The sequence below is a fragment of the Carya illinoinensis genome, chromosome 11 (genome assembly GCF_018687715.1).
Source record: "Carya illinoinensis cultivar Pawnee chromosome 11, C.illinoinensisPawnee_v1, whole genome shotgun sequence".
In the NCBI taxonomy this organism is placed as follows: Eukaryota; Viridiplantae; Streptophyta; class Magnoliopsida; order Fagales; family Juglandaceae; genus Carya; species Carya illinoinensis.
Genome location: NC_056762.1, coordinates 35,967,865 through 35,989,003, shown reverse-complemented (window position 1 = coordinate 35,989,003; position 21,139 = coordinate 35,967,865). Strand labels below are relative to the sequence as shown.

The following is a 21,139-nucleotide window of genomic DNA, read 5'->3' as shown; positions in this document are numbered from 1 at the left end:
ATGAAAATGCACAAAGCTAGAATACATGAAATGAGAAGAAGAGCATGAACATAGAAAGGATCCCAAAAAGTTCATGCCTTGTGCTCTCCGCCAAGAACCTTGAAAGTATGTCCTTCTTTTCCTCCTGGAAATCAGCAAACAAGTTTTCAAGATTAAACTAAAACCAAAGCACATCTTGTCGTACCAAATTGGAAGGTTAATTTCAAACTAATACTTCTCACTTGTAACAATGCTTCCTTCTGTAAATATTTTGGAAACCAAAAAGCAATATTTTTTTTCACAAGAACAAATATTTCCAAAAATTAAAAAATAGAAGTGTTGAAACTTTGAAACTCATGCAATCTTGTTGCACTGCCAACAGTTCCTCTTGGTTCTAATCACTTCGTACACAAAATTGTTGATAATTTTGATGTTCTTATTAAGGACAGTCTCGCACCCAACGTTAAGAAACCTCTTCAACTTTCAGAATGGATCGACATAGCACCAATAGACCAAAGCATTTGGATCATCAAAAACCTTCATGAATGCAATTCCCTCTTTGCTCACCTTTCGAGTGGATCAAGTGCAGATGGGGGAGGGAGAGAAAGAAGGAGAGGGAGAAGTTTCGGTATGAGGGTTAATTTTAATTCTTTTTAGAATGCCTACGTGATACTTATTGAGTGGCCAATGTGAAAATAGTTTTCACATCCATCTGGCCTCAAGGTTTTTCCGTTCAAGTAATAATTGATACGGTGGGAATATTGTTGCCATGACTTTTTGCAGCGACTTTGAACCTTTGCCGGCAAATAGTTGTCACTGGAAAAAGTTAGGAATTAAAAAACTAACCGACCTCTCCTTTTTCCTCTCTCTCTCTCTCTCTATCTCTCTCTCTCTCTCTCTCTCTCTCTCTCTCTCTCTCTCTGTGTTCCTTTTGCCCATTTCCAGAAAGCCCAAACCCTAACCCTTGGCTTCCTTTCCAGCTCGTCTCTTTATTTCCAAAGGGTGGAACCCTAGCCTAAATCTCCTCAAGGAGAGGGATAAACATTGGCAAGCTTCCAAATTTTGGTTTCCATTTTTGTGGATTTGTGTTCTGCACGAAATGGCAACTTAAGGTTACTCCGAAAATTTTGTTTTGCTTCCAACCGAGATTGCTCCTCCATTCCTTTGGATCACATACTTCCATTTTCCTTATTTTGATGCTTAAACTTGCACCTTGGGGAGAACAAGAACAAGTCAGGTAACACACTTAGTTCCTAAAAATCTCTTTTGGTTGGATTTATGCTAAGCAAACCGTGACATGCTATATGGTTTTCTAAAAATCTACTGTTGACCGATTGTGTGTAGTGGCTTCCAAATTCGAGTTCTCATTTATTTTCTTCTGATGCTTGTTTAATTGGGTGTGTAACTGAGTTGAGGAAAGGTGGATAGAGTAAAAAATTGTGCAACTATAGCTTGAGGAGGTGAAATGGAATTTTCTGCCCTGTTTTCATTTCATTTATGTAGTTTTGGAAAAAAAAATTATATTATGGCTATTCATTGCCTTTTCTTGAGTTTGAATCATGTTTTGACTATGTTTAACCCTCTATTTATATGTGTTAAACAAGTGGAGATGAAAATATATTTTTTTAACACTTCTCTTTAAGATTAATAGCTTAAGTAAGTGACCAAGGATTTTATTCAAACTAATAGGTTCGATTAGATTTTCTGGTTTCTAAATCGTGATTGACATTATTTTCTACAGGAGGTTGGTTTCTAAAATTAGTTGGCCTACAGGTTGACAAAAATAAATCTTATCTATCACACTATTAATAGAGGCTACAACTCAACCATCTATTACATTGTCAAATCAAATGGTTAGCTTATGTATATCTCCAAATGATATATTTTAGATTGCTGCATTTTAGATGCTTCATTTAGCTTCAGATAAAACTGTTAAGTTATATATAGTCGTGGAGTAAGTAGAATCTCTTTTAGCTAAGATATCATTTGCACATGTCTAGTTCTGTTTCGCCCTTTAGAATACGATCCAAGCCCAGTAATCCTTTTGCTTTCTGTTGTTGTTTCTTCGCGATTGTGTTCGGGTTCGTTTTGTCTAGTTCGTTGTGTCCGGATCGATTTGGGATCTTAGAAATTTATTTTAGAAGTTTCTTGTAACTTTGTTGTGTTCCTCTGTCATATAGGAATTTTTGCTATAATTTCATATCATACTCACCATAATACGGTTGTGTTCCATGCAGGATGTTAATATTGATTCTTACTACAAAAATTTTAGTACATCTACGAGAAAATCTCTTGAAGCTTGGTCTGGTTCACAGCTTGATTTGAGCCTGGTATATACTTTTGGTTATCCATTAACCAATGAGAAGAATATTCTTTATCAATAGCTTGAATTTTTTTATCAATCTCTTGAAACCCAAATTTTTGATAAGTGTGAATGATTTTCACTATCTCTTCTTTGGTGAGTTCCCATTTACCTAATCTGTCAAGGACTTTTAAGAGGTTGAGGAGATGGTTGAGGCTCTGCTACGTTTTGAAAGTTTAAATTTTTTTGAAGACCAGATGCAACTCTAGCCTATCACATTGGTCACCCTCACAAGATACTTAATTGGTATCCAAGGTTTGCAAAACTTTGTGCATTGGAGTTGTAGTTTATCTTTTTATCAATGTTTTCTCATCTTTTACATGACTAAGTTTTGGTTATGGTTGAAAAGTTAGGCCTGATCAGGGATTCCTGGAGAGGGGTATTGGAGACAACTTGATCACTGCCAAACTTGGCCCATTATGTTCCAAGTCTTGCAAAAAAGTTCCTCAAATGACAACTTTGGCTACCTTTATGTTATTGAGTTACTTTGTTTTACTTTTTGTTAGTTGTAGTTACTTTGCGTTCATCATATTAAACTTGGAGTTTCATTCCAAATTCATGAATAATATGGTTATTAGAATTGACTTATTTTTATTTATTATTTCAAAAGGTTTGAGAGGAATCTTTTCTGCAGGGTCCATAGCAGCATGGTCGTGGCCAACATTTTCCACCATAGATCAACAAGTTCCAGAACCAGATTCATGGGGGAGGCAATATGCAATGCAATTGGTGGAGATAATGAACAACCAGCCTACAATTTCATACCAAATCATAAGGTTGGATCAATCAACTCCAAACCTATTCCATTGGCCCAATGTTGCCATGTCTGTGTAAATTAGATGGATCATAAAATTAGTGTACTCAATCTTCCATGGATTGATCCTTGTAAAAAGGGCCAAAACCTCATTGTCCAAGTTTATATGAATCAAGAGAAATTTTTTGTTGCAACTTTAAGTGTACTTAGATTCATTGTAAGTGATTCCATGCTCTTTCCTCTATCTTCATGGGCATCCTCTGTTATAGAGTAAAAATAACAGAGTTCATATAGCAGAAAGCTTAGTTTCTCCATGATTAGATTTTTATTAGAAACACACTATCTACATGACCAAATCCAGGGTTGGATTTTGGCTTTTTTGATTTACTTTCTCTCTCTTTTTTTTTAGATTGATATTTGCCTCGTTTTGACAATTGATAGATTTCATTAATTTTGCTCACCTTTTCTTTGTAAGACTATTAGCAAGAACTTTTTGTGCTGGCGAGAGCGAGTAGTTACCATAAGTTTTTGGTTATTTGTGTCTCCTCTAATAATATTTCAATTATATTTATTCTTCTTTATTGTGAGTTGAGACTCATGTTACTGGTTATTTCTATTTCTATTTTCAAGCCATAGTAGTGAAAATCAATTTCATTGACAATTTCCTTACTGCTAATAAACTTAGGTGTAACTTGGGGACAAAAACTATAACAAAAGCTTCCTTAATAGGGAAAGCTGTAACCTGCAAATATGTCAAATAAGACATCTTTCTAGAGTTAAGACTTCCAAAGTGTTTGTTCCATTCTCTTGCCTCTGTGTTAGGCATACTGATGACACTTGGATATATATATATGGTATGTGATCGTAGATATATATCTTTAGTAACCTTGTATTACCCCGATTGCAAGTTAATATCTTTAGGCTCCGTTTGGTTACACAGATGAGATGAGATGATATGTTTTAAATAGTAATAAATAAAATATTGTTATAATATAATTTTTTAATATTAATTTTGTATTGAGATTTGAAAAAGTTAATTTGGTTATTATATTTTGTATGAGGATTTGAAAAAATTGTAATAATAAGTTGAGATGAGATGAGATAAGATTTTTAGTATTGTGTAACCAATCCTCACAGATATATCTGTTTAGTACAAATTTTTTGTTTAGTGTAATATTTTTTCTAATTTTTTTTTTTTTGTAAAAAATCTTTTCCGACGAGTTACATTCGTTGGAAATATTTTTGACAGGGACTATTTCCGACAAATATTACCCTCCAGAAATAAAGTCGTCGACATTTAACCATGGTTAAAATGTCATATTTCTGATGATTTTAATACTATTTCTAGTGATTAATAATCACCACAAATAGGGAAAATTTGCTCCAGCGAAAATCAAGAAATGTCAGGATCAATTTTCGGCAATTTACCTATGATCAAGAAATCACAACAAACCGGTTTTTGTTGCGATTTTGGATCATTTTGTTACGGGTGTAAATATGTTAAGTAAATTAGTCATAAATTTTTATTCTCATATCTTATTTTGGTAATATTGGTGTCTTTGAAAATTTAACTCAATTATCTACAAATTTGTGTTTCACAAGAATTTTCAAATTTTACTAGGTAAAAAACTAGACAAAATGTTCACTCGATTGTTTAGTTGAGTGAAGATTCCAAAAAACGATTTTTTACTAGGGCTTGGACTCTTTAACTGGTTTTCTTAAACCCTAAGTATATATATATATATATATATAGAACAATATGCATGACTTCTGTGCTGTGGAGAGAGGCCAGAGATGCCATTGTCATTGTACTTTTTAGAGAAAACCTAAAGAGATTCATTGCGCATTGAAGATAGATTCTCTATTGATAAACAGACCTTCATCATATTGTGCTGGTGTTTGAGTATTACTTAGTCCATTGGTATGGACATGTTCGTTGGTTGTAAGGATTTCTGGAGCTGCCTGGGTGTAGAGATCGATTGAGTTGGTGCTCTTGGTGAAACTATAGACAGGTCGGCCAGTGGTCTGGAGCTGCCAAAGTACAGAGATTACGTGGGATACTGATAGTGTTACAAGCTAGATTTAGTTATTTTAACGATCTTGTAAATGTTTCTAAATTAGTTGTTACAAACTTAATTTCTATAGTGAATTTTAGGTGGTGACTTATACCTTGAGATGTTTTAGATTTTGAAAACGTTTTTCAAATAAGTTTCCATGTTGTTATCAAAATTGATGTGTTAATTATTTACTATGATATAATTGATTGGTTGATTATAATTCAAATAGTTCAGTAAATTTAGAAAATACCTATTCACCCCCTCTAGGTATATTTGGGATCTAAACACTTAATTTTTCATGTAGTATTCCGAGAGTACTTAAAAATTTTCTTATTTTAATTAATATTTCTACATTATGTCTCTTAGAAAGATTTTCAATGAACCACTCAACTTCTGTTGCCTTCTTATTATTAATCAATGCAAGCAATGATTAAGAAAAGAAAATGGGTGTGGTCAAAATGCACACCCCATCACGATTCACGCTACTGATGGAACGTTTGCATTAATCCTAACTCGTTCTTGCAAGTGCCCAAGAGTGCGACTGATAGATCGATCGATAACGTGCATCCGATTAATTCCAACATTAAAAAAAAATGGTAGATCTTATTTTTAAAGATGCTCTAAATTATCCTTATATATATATATGCTCAAAACTTCAAGCCCTATAACTAATTATTAAAACTAATTTATGGCAATTCGCTTGTGGAGTCCAGGATTGTCTCTGTGATCTGCTCTCAATGCTCTCATAGCATATAATTATATAATAGATCAATATAGCAAAATTGTGACAAATTCTAAATGAATATAGGAAATAGTAATCAAAGAAACTTCTTTTTTCTTTGCATTCCTTTCATGTGATGAAGAATCCGATGAATTCACATATAAGTTTAAAAGATTTCACCCTATAACATTAATAATAAATTAATTACCGGCCGATAATTTGACAGAAGAAAGTCAATACAAACAGAGAGAAACCAAATTAACAAAAGCTGGAAATTTAAAAATAAAATAAAATAATAAAGCTGTTTAAATTTGAAACTGATATGCTGCAAGGTTTGTCAAAAGAGGGACCCATCAATTAATTTTGCTATCGTTAGCATTATATGTGAAAGCATTGAAACTAATGAACTAACCTCTTAAGTCAATAACCCTAGCTGCCAACTCGTTTCTTGGTAATTGCTACGTACGTACGTATATACGTGTAAACCAAGATGTACGAAGCTGGGCGCTAGCTGCATGGGTGTGGGGGCTGCTTCTTTCAGAACAAGCTTATTTCTTTGTCCTATTTTCAATTATTTTTTGTATAATTTTCCAGGCGCCTCTATTGACAATAACCTAATGGCTACGACAATTTTTCGTACGTTTTCATTTGGTCCAATAACAACACAATATTCCACAATCTTAATCATGTTCATATTCCACGAAGAATAAAGAAATTAATGTCTAGTACTCCTTGGTTCCATATATATTGAAAGCAACCAACTCCATTAATAGCATACAAATATCACTTTAGCCAATCGAGCTAAAAGGAATATCTTGGCAAGGTTTCAAACCCAGTACATATACAACCATGTTGGAGTCTGAGAAATTCAAGAGCAGGCAGAATAGGAAATGCTTTGCATATATCATAGCTGGGGTTGTTTTCCAGACCATAATCATTCTGGTTTTTGCATTGACAGTGATGCGCATCAAAACTCCAAGTGTTAGGCTGGGATCCGTGACGGTGGATAATCTCAACTATAGTGCATCGGGCTCCCCCTTCTTCAGCATGACTTTGAACGCCGAAATCGCAGTGAAGAACAAGAATTTCGGGCACTTCAAGTTTGATCATAGCACTGCTAACGTAAGTTATAATGGGAATGCTGTTGTGGGTTATGGAGATATTATCAAGGGACGTGCAAAAGCTAGGAAAACGAAGAAGATGAGAGTTACGATTGATGTTACCTCAATTAATACTGGTGCCTCAGATACTGCTAAGCTGAGTAATGAGCTGAATTCTGGGAATGTGACGCTGACAAGCCTTGCGAGGTTGAGAGGGAAGGTGACGCTGATGAAGGTGATGAAGAAGAAGAAGACGGCAGAGATGAACTGCACAATGACTGTTGACTTGAAAGGCAGGGCTGTTCATATTTTAGATTGCGAATAACATGTTTACCGGTTGATTTTGTTTAGCAAAACTGTTCCTCCAAATCTGTTCGGACTTTGGAGAATCTGCTCAACAAAATTTGATATTATTGGAATTATCATATATTATTTCTATTTTGTTTCTTCTTTGTTTTCTTTATCTCAATTCCCTCTTTTATAGATGGCCCTTCAAATCCTTCTCTTGTATTGCTTTGAGACAAGTAAAAATCAAATTATAATAAGGGCAAATTACTTCAAACTGAAAAAAGCCTAATTTTCTATCTCTAAAGTATTATCAATATGTTTCATTCTAATTCCAGTCTCCATTGGAGTCCATTCGTTTGGATTATTTCATGTAGTTAATTTTTAATTTTTCTTAACGGTCAGATCTTTAATCAGAAATGTAAATTTAAATATTTAATTTTATAATTTACTAGAGGTGAAAACAGTCCGGTCTGGTTGGGTTCGGTCCGGTCCGATTCGGTCTATTATTTTTTCGGTCTATCATTTTTTTCGGACTGGACTGGACCAAACATCTAGTCGGTCCGTTCGGTCCGGTCTCATTCGGTCGGATCTAATTATTCTTTTTTATTCTTTGTTGTCTAGATGACTAACACAAGATGGAGGTGAATTGAGTTGTATTAAAAAATAACAATTATAAATTAAATATATAATATAAAATATAAACAAAATATGAAATAACAATAAATATAAAGAGTAAGGGTAAGAGAGAAGCAAACTCAGTATGTTAACGAGGTTCGGCCCTACTGCCTACGTCTTCGCCTCAAGCTACCCCTTGAGAATTCCCAAATTCATTATTCAATCTCCTTCAGGTGGAGATAGAAACCTATTACACCTTTGAATAACACCACTACAAAGGATCCGTATAGAATACCCTCTACACTTGCAATCACTTTACACGTGGTAATTCAACTATTCCCCGTGTAGAATACTTTCTACACGCACAAGGGTTATACACACTATTTTTCTGGTACAAAAGCTGATAGTGGGTAGGTTATCAGAAAACACTCCTCAATGAGTGAAATAAGAATAATACAACGCAAACTATATCTCTCAAAATGAATAAAGATTAAGGCACAATACTTAGAGAAGAGAGAATGAAAGCTTTGAATGAATGTTGTATGCTCTTGGTGTTGTAAATGTGAAGCTCTCAAATGATCTATTTATAGGCATATGAGACTTCATATTCAAATTTAAAAAGATTCACATGTCAAAAACAACATCATTCACTTTTTCAAAAAAATCAAATCTAATATTTTACTTTTGGCATATGACAAAAGGAGCACACTTTCATTTTCAAAAAATTCAAACCTAATTTTTTACTTTTTGCATATGACAAAAGGAGCACACTTTCCTTTTCAAAAAATTTAAATCTAATCTTTTACTTTTTGTATATGACAAAAGGAGCACACTTTACTTTTCAAATTTTTCAAACAAAATCATCTACCTTTTGTATAAGTCTAAAAAAGCATCAATCACTTTTGAAAATATTCAAATAAAACATGCACATGTGAAAGATGACAATCAATCATCTTTAATATTTTCAAAGTTCAACCCTTTAATCAAGGCATGCACATGTAAAAGATGACAATCAATCATCTTTCAAAATTTTCAAATTTAATTTTCAAAAATATTCATGCACATGTAGAAAATGTATTTTAATGCTTTATAATAAAATATTAATTTTGAGCATTAATCCTAATTTTGAATTTTAAGAAATTTACAACATTACTTTATGACTTTAATGTAAACTTATTTCCTTCTTGCTCATGCTTGGTTCTTTGATGTGCTTGACTCCATTGTGTGGACAACTTGAGTTTGAAGCTCATTTATTCTTTGAATTCATTTGTTATCATCAAAATCCATGTGTAGATTTATAATCACATGAAACTTGAAACCTTGGGTTCAATATTCTTTTTTTTCTAAATAAATCAATTAAACATTTTATTTAAATTACTAAATTAAAATTAAGTAAATTATTAATATAGATTATGTAACTAACTCATTAAAAAAAAATTTATATGGTCAATGATACATATTATAAATTATATATACATACATAATACATATTCTAAATTATAAATTATATTTATATATAAATTATAATATATATATACTATATACATATATACATAACGGGAAATTGGTATTAGGTTAGTTAATTTATAATTTACCAATTGTTTTATATTTACTTACAATTTAGGTATTTTAAAAAACATTTATCTAATAACTTTAATTAGATATATATGTAGATGTTAGTAATTAATTAATGGTGAATTGATTATAATTAATTGATAATATATACTATTTAATTAATAGAATATTATTTTATAATTACATATTTAAAATTTTATATTATAAATAAAAATAAATTAAATAAAAATTACATAATTAATTATATAAAATAATATATATAATAAAAATATATATTTTTAATTCGGTCGGTCCCGTCCATGACTCACGTTCTCGAATAATTCATTTCTTGGGACCCATATCTAAGTCCTTTCCCTTGTCACGGCAGATCTTATACCATAAAAAGTAAGCCCTTTTGTTCTCCTCGCAGGTTTCGCTAGTTTCTTTGTTATCGTCGCCAATCAAGACCAGTTTATTGGGGCCAGTGTTGTGTAATTTGTATTCAGTTTGTGCAATGGCTAGCCAATCCTCGAATAGTAGTCCATGACTTCACCGTCAAGGCTAGTTTCTCTGTTTTTTTTTTTGGAAGTTATTTCCTTTGTTTACTTCAGAGATGCTTTGCTTTTTCTATGGGTTTTGTTTTTATTTGGTTGGTGTAATATGTATGTCAAATCATTTCTTATCTGCTGGTTATTTAATTACTAATGGTTTATTCTGTGTTTAAGTGTATGAAGAGCTTGTGGCTCGAACTGGTCCCGTGAAGCTTTAAATCTACTTTCAACAGGCACGTGAGGAGCTGGTGCCTTTAATCCGAATATATGAGCTGAGCCGTTGGATCCGATACACGTGTTACAATCCTGATGCACCATATATATACATCTTGTTCCTTGTAACCCTAAGGGCAGATTTCATTTGTGTGTATCGGCTGAGAATAAGAGGCACAGAGGGAAAGAGGGCGATTCTAGGGTTTTCTAGGGTTTGTGCTTGAGGGAAGAAATCGGTGTGATTTCTTTGTGAGATTTGAGTGTTTCTGTATGTATCTGAACTGAGGCTTCTCTGTGATTGATTTGATTCATCAATAAAGATCTCTGAGGCCATTCCTGTCGTGGATGTAGACCATTAGGGTCGAACCACGTATCTCGGTGTGTTCTTTCCTTGCTTTCTTATTTCCTTTTATTTTCTTGTTCATATATGATTCTTGTAATCTCCTGATATATCTGTTCTTGTTATCTTGTTGATCCATGCGTTATAACTGATCTGGAAGGTGCTGATATATTGATAGTTGGATCTGTGTTGGTATAATGTTGGTTTTGTGATCATAGCCGATATGTATATATTGTTTCTGATGTAATCTTGAGCATTCTATTATTTCTTTTGTCATAAACAGAAAGAAGTACGTGTTGTTGTTTTCTGTAAACAAGCCTTATATATATAGGATATTAAACTGTGATTTCTTTATTAAATCTTGGCATAATTTTGTAACTATAAAACACAAGTTTTATAACAGTTGGTATATTTCGTTTTGGCAAGAAAAGGTTTTGATTCTATACTTTCATTCAACAGTAAGCTGCTTGAGTGATGGGAAAATGAATGTTTTTGAACGAAATTTAGTTAGTGCTTTACTGCTGAAGTAGCCGTTTGTTTGGATGCTGAGAAAAACGATATGAAAATAATAATCAAAGGTACAACCAAAAAGCTGTGATTTTAGATAGGGTTTCCTTTTGGTTCGCATGTGTTTGCTTGGTAATTGTGATAGTTTCTTTAAATATTGCAACATGTCATAGGCGTCGGACTAGTCGCTAGCATAAGTGCAAGACGGAGTACTGATGGCTGTATCTTTATTCTTTAAGTTAAGAGCCTTAGCTAACTTAGCGTCCTAACTCCTAAGGAATAGTCACGTTTGTCTCGACGTGGTTATCTTCCTTGAGGTCAGTTTGTGTCTTAGTTGAACGTAATGTATATTCATAATTTGCCACGACCCAACTCCATTCACCTCAGTCTGCTTTCGTGCTTGCAGGATGCTAGGGGAAATGATGTTGATCTCAGCCAGTATAAGGGGAAGATGCTCTTGATGGTCAATGTTGCATCCCAATGGTATGCTTTAGCTTTTCGTGTTTTATTTTTCTTTTTAGATCTGTTAGTGCCTCTGTCTTATCAAGTGCAGAAAGTTGGCTCAATTCTGTTGGAGACTAAATATTTGGATCTGAATAAAATTTGCCAGTATGTGAATTATGCTCCTTTCTTTCTTGTTATTTAGCTGTAGTACTGGATGATTTAGTTCTGACGTTCACTTTTGAAATTTGTGGGTAGACATGAGAGATTGAAAATTTGAAATTAGCAATTGTTTTTTTTTTAATCATTGTATAATTGTACGAGACAGATTCAATTCCTTCATTTGCTTCCTGGGTTTATGCCTTTTTTCTCCTAATCTTAGTTGGAGTAATGCCTGATGAAACTTTATTTCATGCACTGTAAGGTGGATGTGAATGGTAAAGAAGCTGCTCCGTTGTACAAGTTCTTGAAGTCTAGCAATGGTGGGCCTATTTGAAGACAATATAAAGTGGAATTTTTCCAAATTCCTGGTTGATAAAGATGGGAATGTTGTTGACCGTTATGCAAAGGTGGCCATAGAAAAAACGAAGCTTGTTTTGTAATGGACTTTTGTTTTTGTACTGGACTTTTGCATTTGTATTGGACATGCCAATAAGTAATTATTCTAACATATTTTGGTGTATTGAGAAGTTGTACATGTCTATCGCGAACTTTGTTGGAGCTTGGAGTTGTAAATATGTGTAGCTCTAGTTTTGGTAATTTGACAAGTTCTACTAGACTTTTGCATCTAGTTGAAGTTTCAGTCAAATTACAAAGTCTAAGAAATGATACCGTCAACTATGATTTCCGGTTTTCTAGTTTATATTTTTATTTTATAAATCTGATATAACATGTTTTCTAGTTTTGTTTTCCATGGATGTCACATAGAATCCATGAGCCAACAACTCTAGATCCAACAACACAGGCAGAATGATACTTTTTTTTCATCAATACCATCTGATACACAATTACAATCTGAAACATGGCATGATCTGTATGAAAACGGGTCTCAACCAACTTTTAATTTTGACCATAACCATTAAACTTAGGCCACCATTTCACTTGTCAACAAAACCATAATATAATTATCTGAAAGTTCCAATATGATAACATATGAATCATGAAGTAAAGTCCATTCTGATCTATCAAAAGTCGAATTATCTGCTTTCATTCTATCATCACAAACCTGCAACTATGCTTCTTTAAGAAAAAATCCACAAAAATACATCCAAACCACAAAAATGCATTAAATCCACAAAAAATCCCTATATTACATTCAAGCCACAAAAATACATTAAATCTACAAAAAAATCTTTGGATTACATTCAAGCCACATAAATACATTAAATCTACAAAACAAATACATTAAAGTCCATAAAAATACATTAAATCTAGGAAAAAAAAACCCTAGATTATATTCAATCCACAAACAAATACATTAAAGTCCACAAAAAATACATTGAAGTCCACAAAAATCCATTCAAGCCACAAAAATCATTTCAGTGATTGTGATCCGTCCATCCCATGATGCAACGATTGTGATCCATCAAATCCAAAGTGCATCTATAAAGAATAAAACTCAAATATTAACGTGGTGTCAATAAATACATTAAAATATCAGAAAAAATTAGGATCCACTTACACTTTTTTGACTCTGAATCACTATTTCTCAAAGTTGGGATCTAGTAATTCAAAAGCTGTGCTTTGTGGCACACCCTGGTGATAAATACTCATAAAAACAAAACAATAAATGATATAACATACCACGGATGGGGGATTTGAGCTAGATGATGTTTGCGTAGATGGTTGTTCTTTCCTTTTTCTCATGCTGAGAATGAGACAAATGCATTGTCAATATATGCATGGATATACAAGCCGTTCAAAAAAAAAAAAAAAAAAAATTACTCTACTTTTGAAAATTAGCAAAAGTAATGTCATTTGTTTATGATCTTAAATATAACTCAATTTTAAAACATGAAGATATATATGCTACATTTGTATGTGTCTGTAAGATTGAGTGAACTAATAATTAAAATGATGGAAAGCTATATATTATTAAATAGAATGAAGTAATTCAATTGCTTAAGCGTTAAATAGAGTGAGGACTATATATAGAATCCTTTATAGCATAATTTTGGCAGTTAACAATTGTGAGTCAAGTGATGTTTCTTTACCAGATTATATCAATTGTTGTCTAACATCCAGTTGTCCTTTTCCTGAATATTCCTTTGTCTTATCATTAAATTTCTCCCACGTACATGGAATGGATAGATTGAGGACTGTATATAGGAAAACAATGGCTCCAACTTATTTAATAAATGAAGAGGGTGATTTGCCCTCTCTTTCTGTATGTCCATGCACCATTTGTCTTCATCAAATTTCTTAAAGCTTCCTGACCGAAAGGAAATAGGCCCGTAGGTGGGGATGCCCAACAAGAATAGATAGCCATGATCATGCACATGCTGAACCAGTGTTAGGTATGCTATGAGGAGACAACCAACTGAAGTAGGATTTTCATAATGTAATGCCAAAATTTTTTGAGCAATTTCTCAAACATTTCTCAAAGCAGGGCACCATCTAAATAGAAGGTAAAGGAAAACTTCATTTGAAGCTTTTTCAATTTAATTAAATGAAGAGGTAACAAATAAAAATCACATTATATACTGCAAGTGAAGATTGATGTACTTCGCGGCAACTTCGAATATACGTATGTTAATGCACAAACATGAGATTAAGATCAAAAGATTGGCAATTAATCTCTCTTCTCTGATCAACTATATGCATGTCACCATCTCGATCGAAAGCTGCTTAAGCAAAACTACTTTGGTTGGCATACATAATCCATAACGACAGCACCAAATAAATTAAAGAATAGATAAGAAGAGAATAGAAAAGGCATACACGCATGCACAAAAGTCCTATATATTTGTATAAAATACATGTACGCATAATTACATGCGTTGCTTCAGCCTTAAAGAATCTAAAGTCAAAGACATGCATGCTTTTCCCTTCCAGAATCATGGAACTACATGCAGCCTTGGGAGATATGCCATATATAGAACATACGCACCTCCAAGAATAATTTTCGCTGAGATGATGGCCTGACACAGATCCACCCACGAGGCCCGAACTCTGCTTGTGTCAAAGTACCCAAACTGTTCAAGACCAGAGCCAGTCATTAAGCAAAATTTTGAAACGAAATCTTGAAGAATGCCTGAAGAAATGTGTAAACACTCACCAAGAATATGCGGAGGACTGGGTTGGGAGAACCGAATCACCTCTCATGGCAACCACAGATCTCTATCTCACCCTCCCCGCTGCGACTCAGAGTTACGGGTACGTGACGATGGCGACCCAGACAACCAGACGGTGACAGCTACCAAAGACATCGACCGAAGACACACGACACGATGGCGAGGGTGACGTCTCTGCTCAGATCTCCCTCTCTCTGGTTTCGCTCTGCATATCCCTTTCAAAATCTATTTCCCTCCATTCCGTGATATTTGCCCCTCTCTTTTCTTTTTTTATTTTTCTATTGGCTGAAGTGGCACTGCCACATCATCTGATGCCGCGGCGAAGACGCAGGGACGGTTGTCCCTAGAAGAACTCATTTTTTAATTAGCTTACGATTTTTTTTAAAATTTTTTAAAAAAGTTTTGAAAAGAAAGTTACGAAAAAAATATATTGAAGAATCTCGATGATATCCCTTGGAGAAATACTTAGATCTCGGTAATGGGTCTCTAGCATTTCTTTCGACAAATTTTATTTTTATTTTTTATTTATTTAATAATTAAAAAGTATTTTTATTAATAATGTGAATTTTATTTCTTTTTTAAATATTTAAGAATATTTAAAAAATTTAAAAAATAAAATAAAATATACTTGCTGGAACTTAAATTTGGATACCAAGGCAGTACCTGTAGAGCCACTATATCCCTCGATGTGAGTGTGGTAGCATCACCCAAAATGCTTTGTGCATGGACGCGTATACAGACAAATTGTTTACCGTGTAGCAAAAGTACTTTATAATTGTTGAGTAATTTTATGCATCAGTCATTATTTATATTACACACCACATATTTATAAATTTTTATAAAGTGTAGAGATACTTTTTATAGAATATATAAATATTTTTTATAAGGTATATATTGTAATAATAGCAGCCAATATTTTTTCTTAATTATTCCTACAAACAACATTCATATGTATGTCATGTCATGTACCTATCAAGATGTCTCCTCAAACCGGAATAAATTGCCTCTTCAACAAATAGGTACAATCGAAGTTTCTTTAGGTAGCTAATGTTAAAAGGATCAAAACGTGTTTTGGCAAAAGTCATGGACTCTAGAAGTCAATATTCCAAACTCAAGCGCGTGAAAAGAATTTGGTACCGGTTGTTAAATCCTACCTGTTGGGTCTCTCTTTCTACGAAGCTAACCCCCCCCATTATACATATAGTACCTTATAATTCTCTCCGTGTATATATATATATATATATATAACACATCACTCCCACCACTCTGCCACAAACAATTCACCCTTTTCGAGTACTCTTCGTATATAGATCGAAGGATATAGAAATTTTTTCTAGAAAAGAAAAAGGAGAAAATTAAATCAAGTGTTTTCTTATAACTTTATCGTTTGTAAGAAAAAGCAGAAAATGTCTGGTCATGATAGGAAAACCGAGCATCCCTTAGCACCAGCAAACACGTACCCCAGAAGCGATGAAGAATCAAACACTTCGCAATCCGACGAACAGCTCAAGAGAAAGAAAAGAATCAGGTTGGCCATGTATATTGCTGCTTTTGCTGTGTTTCAGACCGTAGTCATCGTGATCTTTTCTCTCACTGTTATGAAAGTGAAGACCCCTAAGCTCAGGTTGAGCAGCACAGCCGAGTTCCTGAAATTGAATACGAGCACTAGTACTGGGGGCAGCACTCAAGCATCACCACCTTTCTTTGACATAAGATTCATAACACAAGTAAGGGTAAAGAACACAAACTTCGGTCCCTACAAATATGACAGCACCAATGCCACGTTCCTGTACCAGGGCGTGACTGTGGGGGAATTCATTATTCCCAAGGGTAAGGCTCGGATGCTTTCCACCAAAAAAGTTGATGTCACCGTTAATCTGAATTCCAATGCCATAAAAAGCACTACGAGTCTTGGAAGTGAATTGGAAACAGGTCTGTTGAAGCTGGACAGCCAAGCCAAACTAAGTGGGAAAGTGGAGTTGATGTTTGTGATGAAGAAGAAGAAGTCTGCCCAAATGAACTGCACAGTCAGTATCCATTTGTCAAATAGGGCATTCCAAGATTTGAGTTGCAAGTGAGAAATTTAATTCTGCTTCCGTTTATTTCTTTTGTTTCATTCCCGTCTTGTTGAGATGATTTATAATATCTGGAATTAATTTGCTGCTTAATTTTATGTAATTTGTATGGTGGTCAGGATGTATACAAAATTATAAATAATTGGTCACGATCCCAATGTACGTGTTCCTATTTTCTTTGTACTTCTTCTCTAGTCTCGAATTAAAAAATAAAGGATGAAAGTATTCATGATCACACGAGCTTAAAGAGTCAATTTTTTTTTTTTGTTTTTTTTGTTTTGAAAAAATAAAGTCATCACAAGGCCAGGCAGGTGAGCGACTGGACAACTTGTGTAATGTGGGCAGTCATCATGGACTTGACCCCTCGCACCTACCCAATTTCCACCGAAGGCTTCTGAACAGCTTAACTAAAATTTCAAAACATAATTAAAAAAAAAACAATTGACATTTGATTTTGGGCAAAAGACAAGCAGTACTTACTAGAAATGGTACTGGTCATCGATCGATTCCATCCAAGATATCGGGACCCAAGAAAATTTTTTGAAATTTTGAATTGCAAGTGGGAGCAATTTTTAACCCTTGTATTTTGAAATAGAATAATTGTGTTTGCAGTCCTAGTAAGGTGATTGCACATGTACGTGCGCCTTACGTATTTTTATCATTGTTTTTAAAATCGTACCGTACCGGCCACTGGACCGGTATAGAAATTATATATATTTCGTACCGGTTTAAATACCAGCCGATATTTCGGCCTGTACTGGCCTATGTACCGACCCGTACCGGCCGGTATTTCGGTCTCGTTTTTTTTTTTTTTTTCATTTTTTTAAACTACAAATTTATTTTTTTTACTCCCAATTTAGACTAAACTATTTATAATTTATATAGATATATGTATTTATGTATAATTTATTTATATATAAATTATTATTTTGAAATATAATTAATATATATAATTTATTTATATATCGACTATTCCGAAACGGTACACGAAACGGTACCGGTACCAAAATATTTCATTCCAGTGCTTTGACCGGTACGGCATCCGGTACGGTATTCAAAACATTGGATTTACACTAAAATGAAATGAATAACTGCAAAAGCCCCTACCAATGAGTCCTTTGGTGCATGGGAACCCAGTGACTACCAACGTCTTCTAAGCCTCATCCCCTTCTCACATCAACTTAGTCCCTTTCCGTGTGCCCTGAGCCGCTGTCCCCTTCTCAACTAAAGTTTGCCGTCATTGTTGCTGCCGCCTTCATCAGAATCGCTTAACCCACATTATCCCCTTTTCAAATCAAGTTTCTTGTCGCCAAACCCATCCCCTTCCTCAACCTTAACTGTCGTCCCCTACTCAAGTCCGTCGTTCTTTTCATCAACTTGAGTCCATCGTTCCCTTCATCATCTCGAGGAAGTCATGCCTTGCCTCAGCCCTAATTCAACAAGGTAAAACACATCATCTAGATCAAACAAAAATTACGCATCATTGAAAATTTAAGGGTCTGTATTTATGTGTGCAGAAGTTGTCTGTTGATTCTAATTGTGTTTGAAAGTTTGAATGCAATGCTTTTCTTTGTTCTTTTGTTAATAAGACAAGTGCATTTTCGAACATGGACATGGAAATTTACAGGGATGGATACAGGATAGATGTAGGTAAACCAAAGGATCCCTCCTGCAAGTCTGCCCTCTAATATGAAAAGCAAAGAGCTATGATCCAATATATCTATTAATTATTGGTGACAATATTTTAATCTGAAAGTTCTGTTCACAAGAAAAGAGAAATAGAGAGAGAGAAGAGAGCCGAACACATGATGATATTATATTTCTTTCTATAAGATAGCTAGATCCATCCTTGTAGTTCAGACCACTATAAGAAATTGGACCTTTTGCAGCGATTTTAATTTTGTTGGAAATAAAATTGTTGCAATAGCTTATCAAAAGCAGTGATTTCAATACACTACAAACTTTTATAACAGTAATTTCCATTTTGTCTATTTGTAGCGATTTTTAAGTTATTGTAACGAAAAAAATTGCTGCAAAATAAAATTCATATTCATTGCCGAAATTTCCAACGACTTTTTGTGTTATTACAACGATTTTTGTTGTTGCGAGTAAAATTCTTGTTTTGCAGCACTGTGATTATCGCTAGGATTGAAGTGCCGCGCCAAATGCCTTATTTCACTTTTAATTTCCCCTCAACTTTTTTTTCCCTATGTTTGCCCACTTCGACCGAGACTCGAGCTCTTCTGCACTTCGACCCATTCCCACCAACAAACTCCAAGTCCATTCTCAATCCTTGCAACGAAAACCCTTCCCAGCGTGCAACAACGGCTTAAGCTCCTCCTCTTATTGCCTGGGTTACCGATTCTCCCATTCCCATTTCCCCACACCTACCTTCTCTAGAGTCGTTTCTGGTTCCCCAAATTCAAAGAAGATTTTAATCTCCTCATCGTAAACCCTAGTGTGCGCATAGCCTTTTCTCAACTTGAATATTGTCTCCATTTGGGAAGCTAGGTCCTATGTTTCCACCTTCGCTTACCCTAGACGATTCCGTGTCTCCATTTCTAATAGGAAGATATTAGTCATCTGTTTTAAAAAATGATCAATTGAGGCTCCAAGTATCTCCTATTGCCATTGAATTTATCTTCTCCCCTTTATGAGTAGGTTGCATTACAAAAGGTGTTGTTTTTAGATGTACACAAATTTTTTCTTCCTCTATGAAACTGATTTGCATGTGCTTCTGTTTGAGGTATACTGGTTGTATATCTGCCTCTTGTGTTTGGATTGCTCAATCAGTTGTGGGTATTAGATAATTTGAATATTCACCAAATAGAACTTCTTTTTGCTGAACCAGAAGTTACTCATTGAACAACATTACCCAGAAAAAGTCTTGTAATAAAGGTGTTTAATTAAAGTTTTGGGTGACTATTTTAGATCATGATGTCAGTATATTAATCATGTCTCTTGGTAGTGATCGAGCCCTCCAGAAACAAAACTTGAACCTCCGAATCCCTCTCCACGCAGCTTGAAGATCTAATATCCCTATTTTACATTGATCATAGCTATAAATACACATTGGTCTTCGCATGCAATATCTTCATTTTGGGTCAATGAAACATTCAATGTAAATTCGTTTCTCCTAAATCTGCATTAATTGACTCAATTTTGGCCCCAATTAGTAATATTTTAAAAAGATAATTGAAATACAAATTAATTCATAACTACTTCACAACTCTGTAAAAAAATAATAACGTACTTTTAAGAATTCAAAGTCATACATACATCAAGTCAAAGAAAGAGTAAGAAAATAAAAGAATAAAAATCTCAATAGATCATAGTACCAGTTTTTAAAATCTGAGTAAACTATTAACACAGGTAAAAATTAATCTGTGTGTCATGAGGCTATGTTGTGTTTTCCATACACTCATGTTTGATTGGAGTAATGTGATTATGAAAATTAATATATATTAGATTTTGATGAATTACATGGCACTACAAGAAAATGGTCATTTTGTAGCGATGTATAAGAGGGAGCATTATAACATAACATCAAAAGATGTATAAGAAATGCTAAAAAAGAAAAACACCTCAATACAAGTTGTGCCAATTAATTAAAGAATGTTCATTTCTCCATCTCATGACTGGTGGGATTTGGTCTTGTTTTTCCAACTTATTTATATAAGTAACTTAGTGATATATTTATAGAGTCAAGCAAATAAATGTCTCTTTAATGAAATGTGGAAAGCCCCAACTTCTTTCCAAGAAAATCAAACTGCCATACTCTATAGATAAGATAGGAGCATCTTGATTGTTTTCTGGGTATTATGTTGCTCTAAATACTTACAAATAAACATTGGCTGAAGAGTTTGAGGGATTGAATAACTTAGAATAACATGTATCCTTCTACCCCCACTATGAGCATCTCTTTCAATCAATATAGTTAGGTTCAGTGCGTGTCATTATATGTACTTTTACCATACAGGCCTGATTATGGCTTTCCTAATGAATTGCAGCAAAAGCTGTTAAGACTAGAGTCTCACAGTCAAAAGCTCAGCCTCATAAAGCCTAGAATGATTGATTATCACATCTCAATTTTGGCAAAACTTAAACCACTTATCTGGTATGGACAGCACACATAGTTTAAGTATAGCTTGCACATTTGTGCTATGGCCTAACCTCTTTTCATATTGACATTCAATGTGCTATAGATTTAGTCTGAATAAATTAACATTACAACTTCTCTGGTGCATAAACTAATTTTTCGATAAACTCATATCACTTTAATCATTTTA

The 21,139-nt window shown here is 33.9% G+C and overlaps 2 protein-coding genes and 2 long non-coding RNA genes across 4 annotated transcripts; 3 read left to right on the top strand and 1 right to left on the bottom strand.

Moving 5' to 3' along the window:
* Nucleotides 1–6,722: 6,722 nt before the first annotated feature.
* On the top strand, nucleotides 6,723–7,298 carry LOC122282442 (late embryogenesis abundant protein At1g64065-like). Its single transcript, XM_043094395.1, has one exon. The coding sequence runs from the start codon at nucleotides 6,723–6,725 to the stop codon at nucleotides 7,296–7,298; it is 576 nt and encodes a 191-aa protein (XP_042950329.1).
* A 3,644-nt stretch (nucleotides 7,299–10,942) lies between these two features.
* Nucleotides 10,943–12,272, top strand: LOC122281000. Its single transcript, XR_006230113.1, has 2 exons — nucleotides 10,943–11,650; nucleotides 11,907–12,272. It is a non-coding gene; the product is annotated as an uncharacterized LOC122281000 (long non-coding RNA).
* A 498-nt stretch (nucleotides 12,273–12,770) lies between these two features.
* Nucleotides 12,771–15,020, bottom strand: LOC122281951. Its single transcript, XR_006230347.1, has 4 exons — nucleotides 14,760–15,020; nucleotides 14,592–14,676; nucleotides 13,286–13,349; nucleotides 12,771–13,084 (listed from the first exon to the last, which is right to left on the bottom strand). It is a non-coding gene; the product is annotated as an uncharacterized LOC122281951 (long non-coding RNA).
* A 1,003-nt stretch (nucleotides 15,021–16,023) lies between these two features.
* LOC122281888 lies at nucleotides 16,024–17,022 on the top strand. The gene has a single exon (XM_043093744.1). It carries the CDS (start codon nucleotides 16,182–16,184, stop codon nucleotides 16,851–16,853), a length of 672 nt encoding a protein of 223 aa, XP_042949678.1. The 5' UTR covers nucleotides 16,024–16,181; the 3' UTR covers nucleotides 16,854–17,022.
* The last annotated feature ends 4,117 nt before the right edge of the window (nucleotides 17,023–21,139 follow it).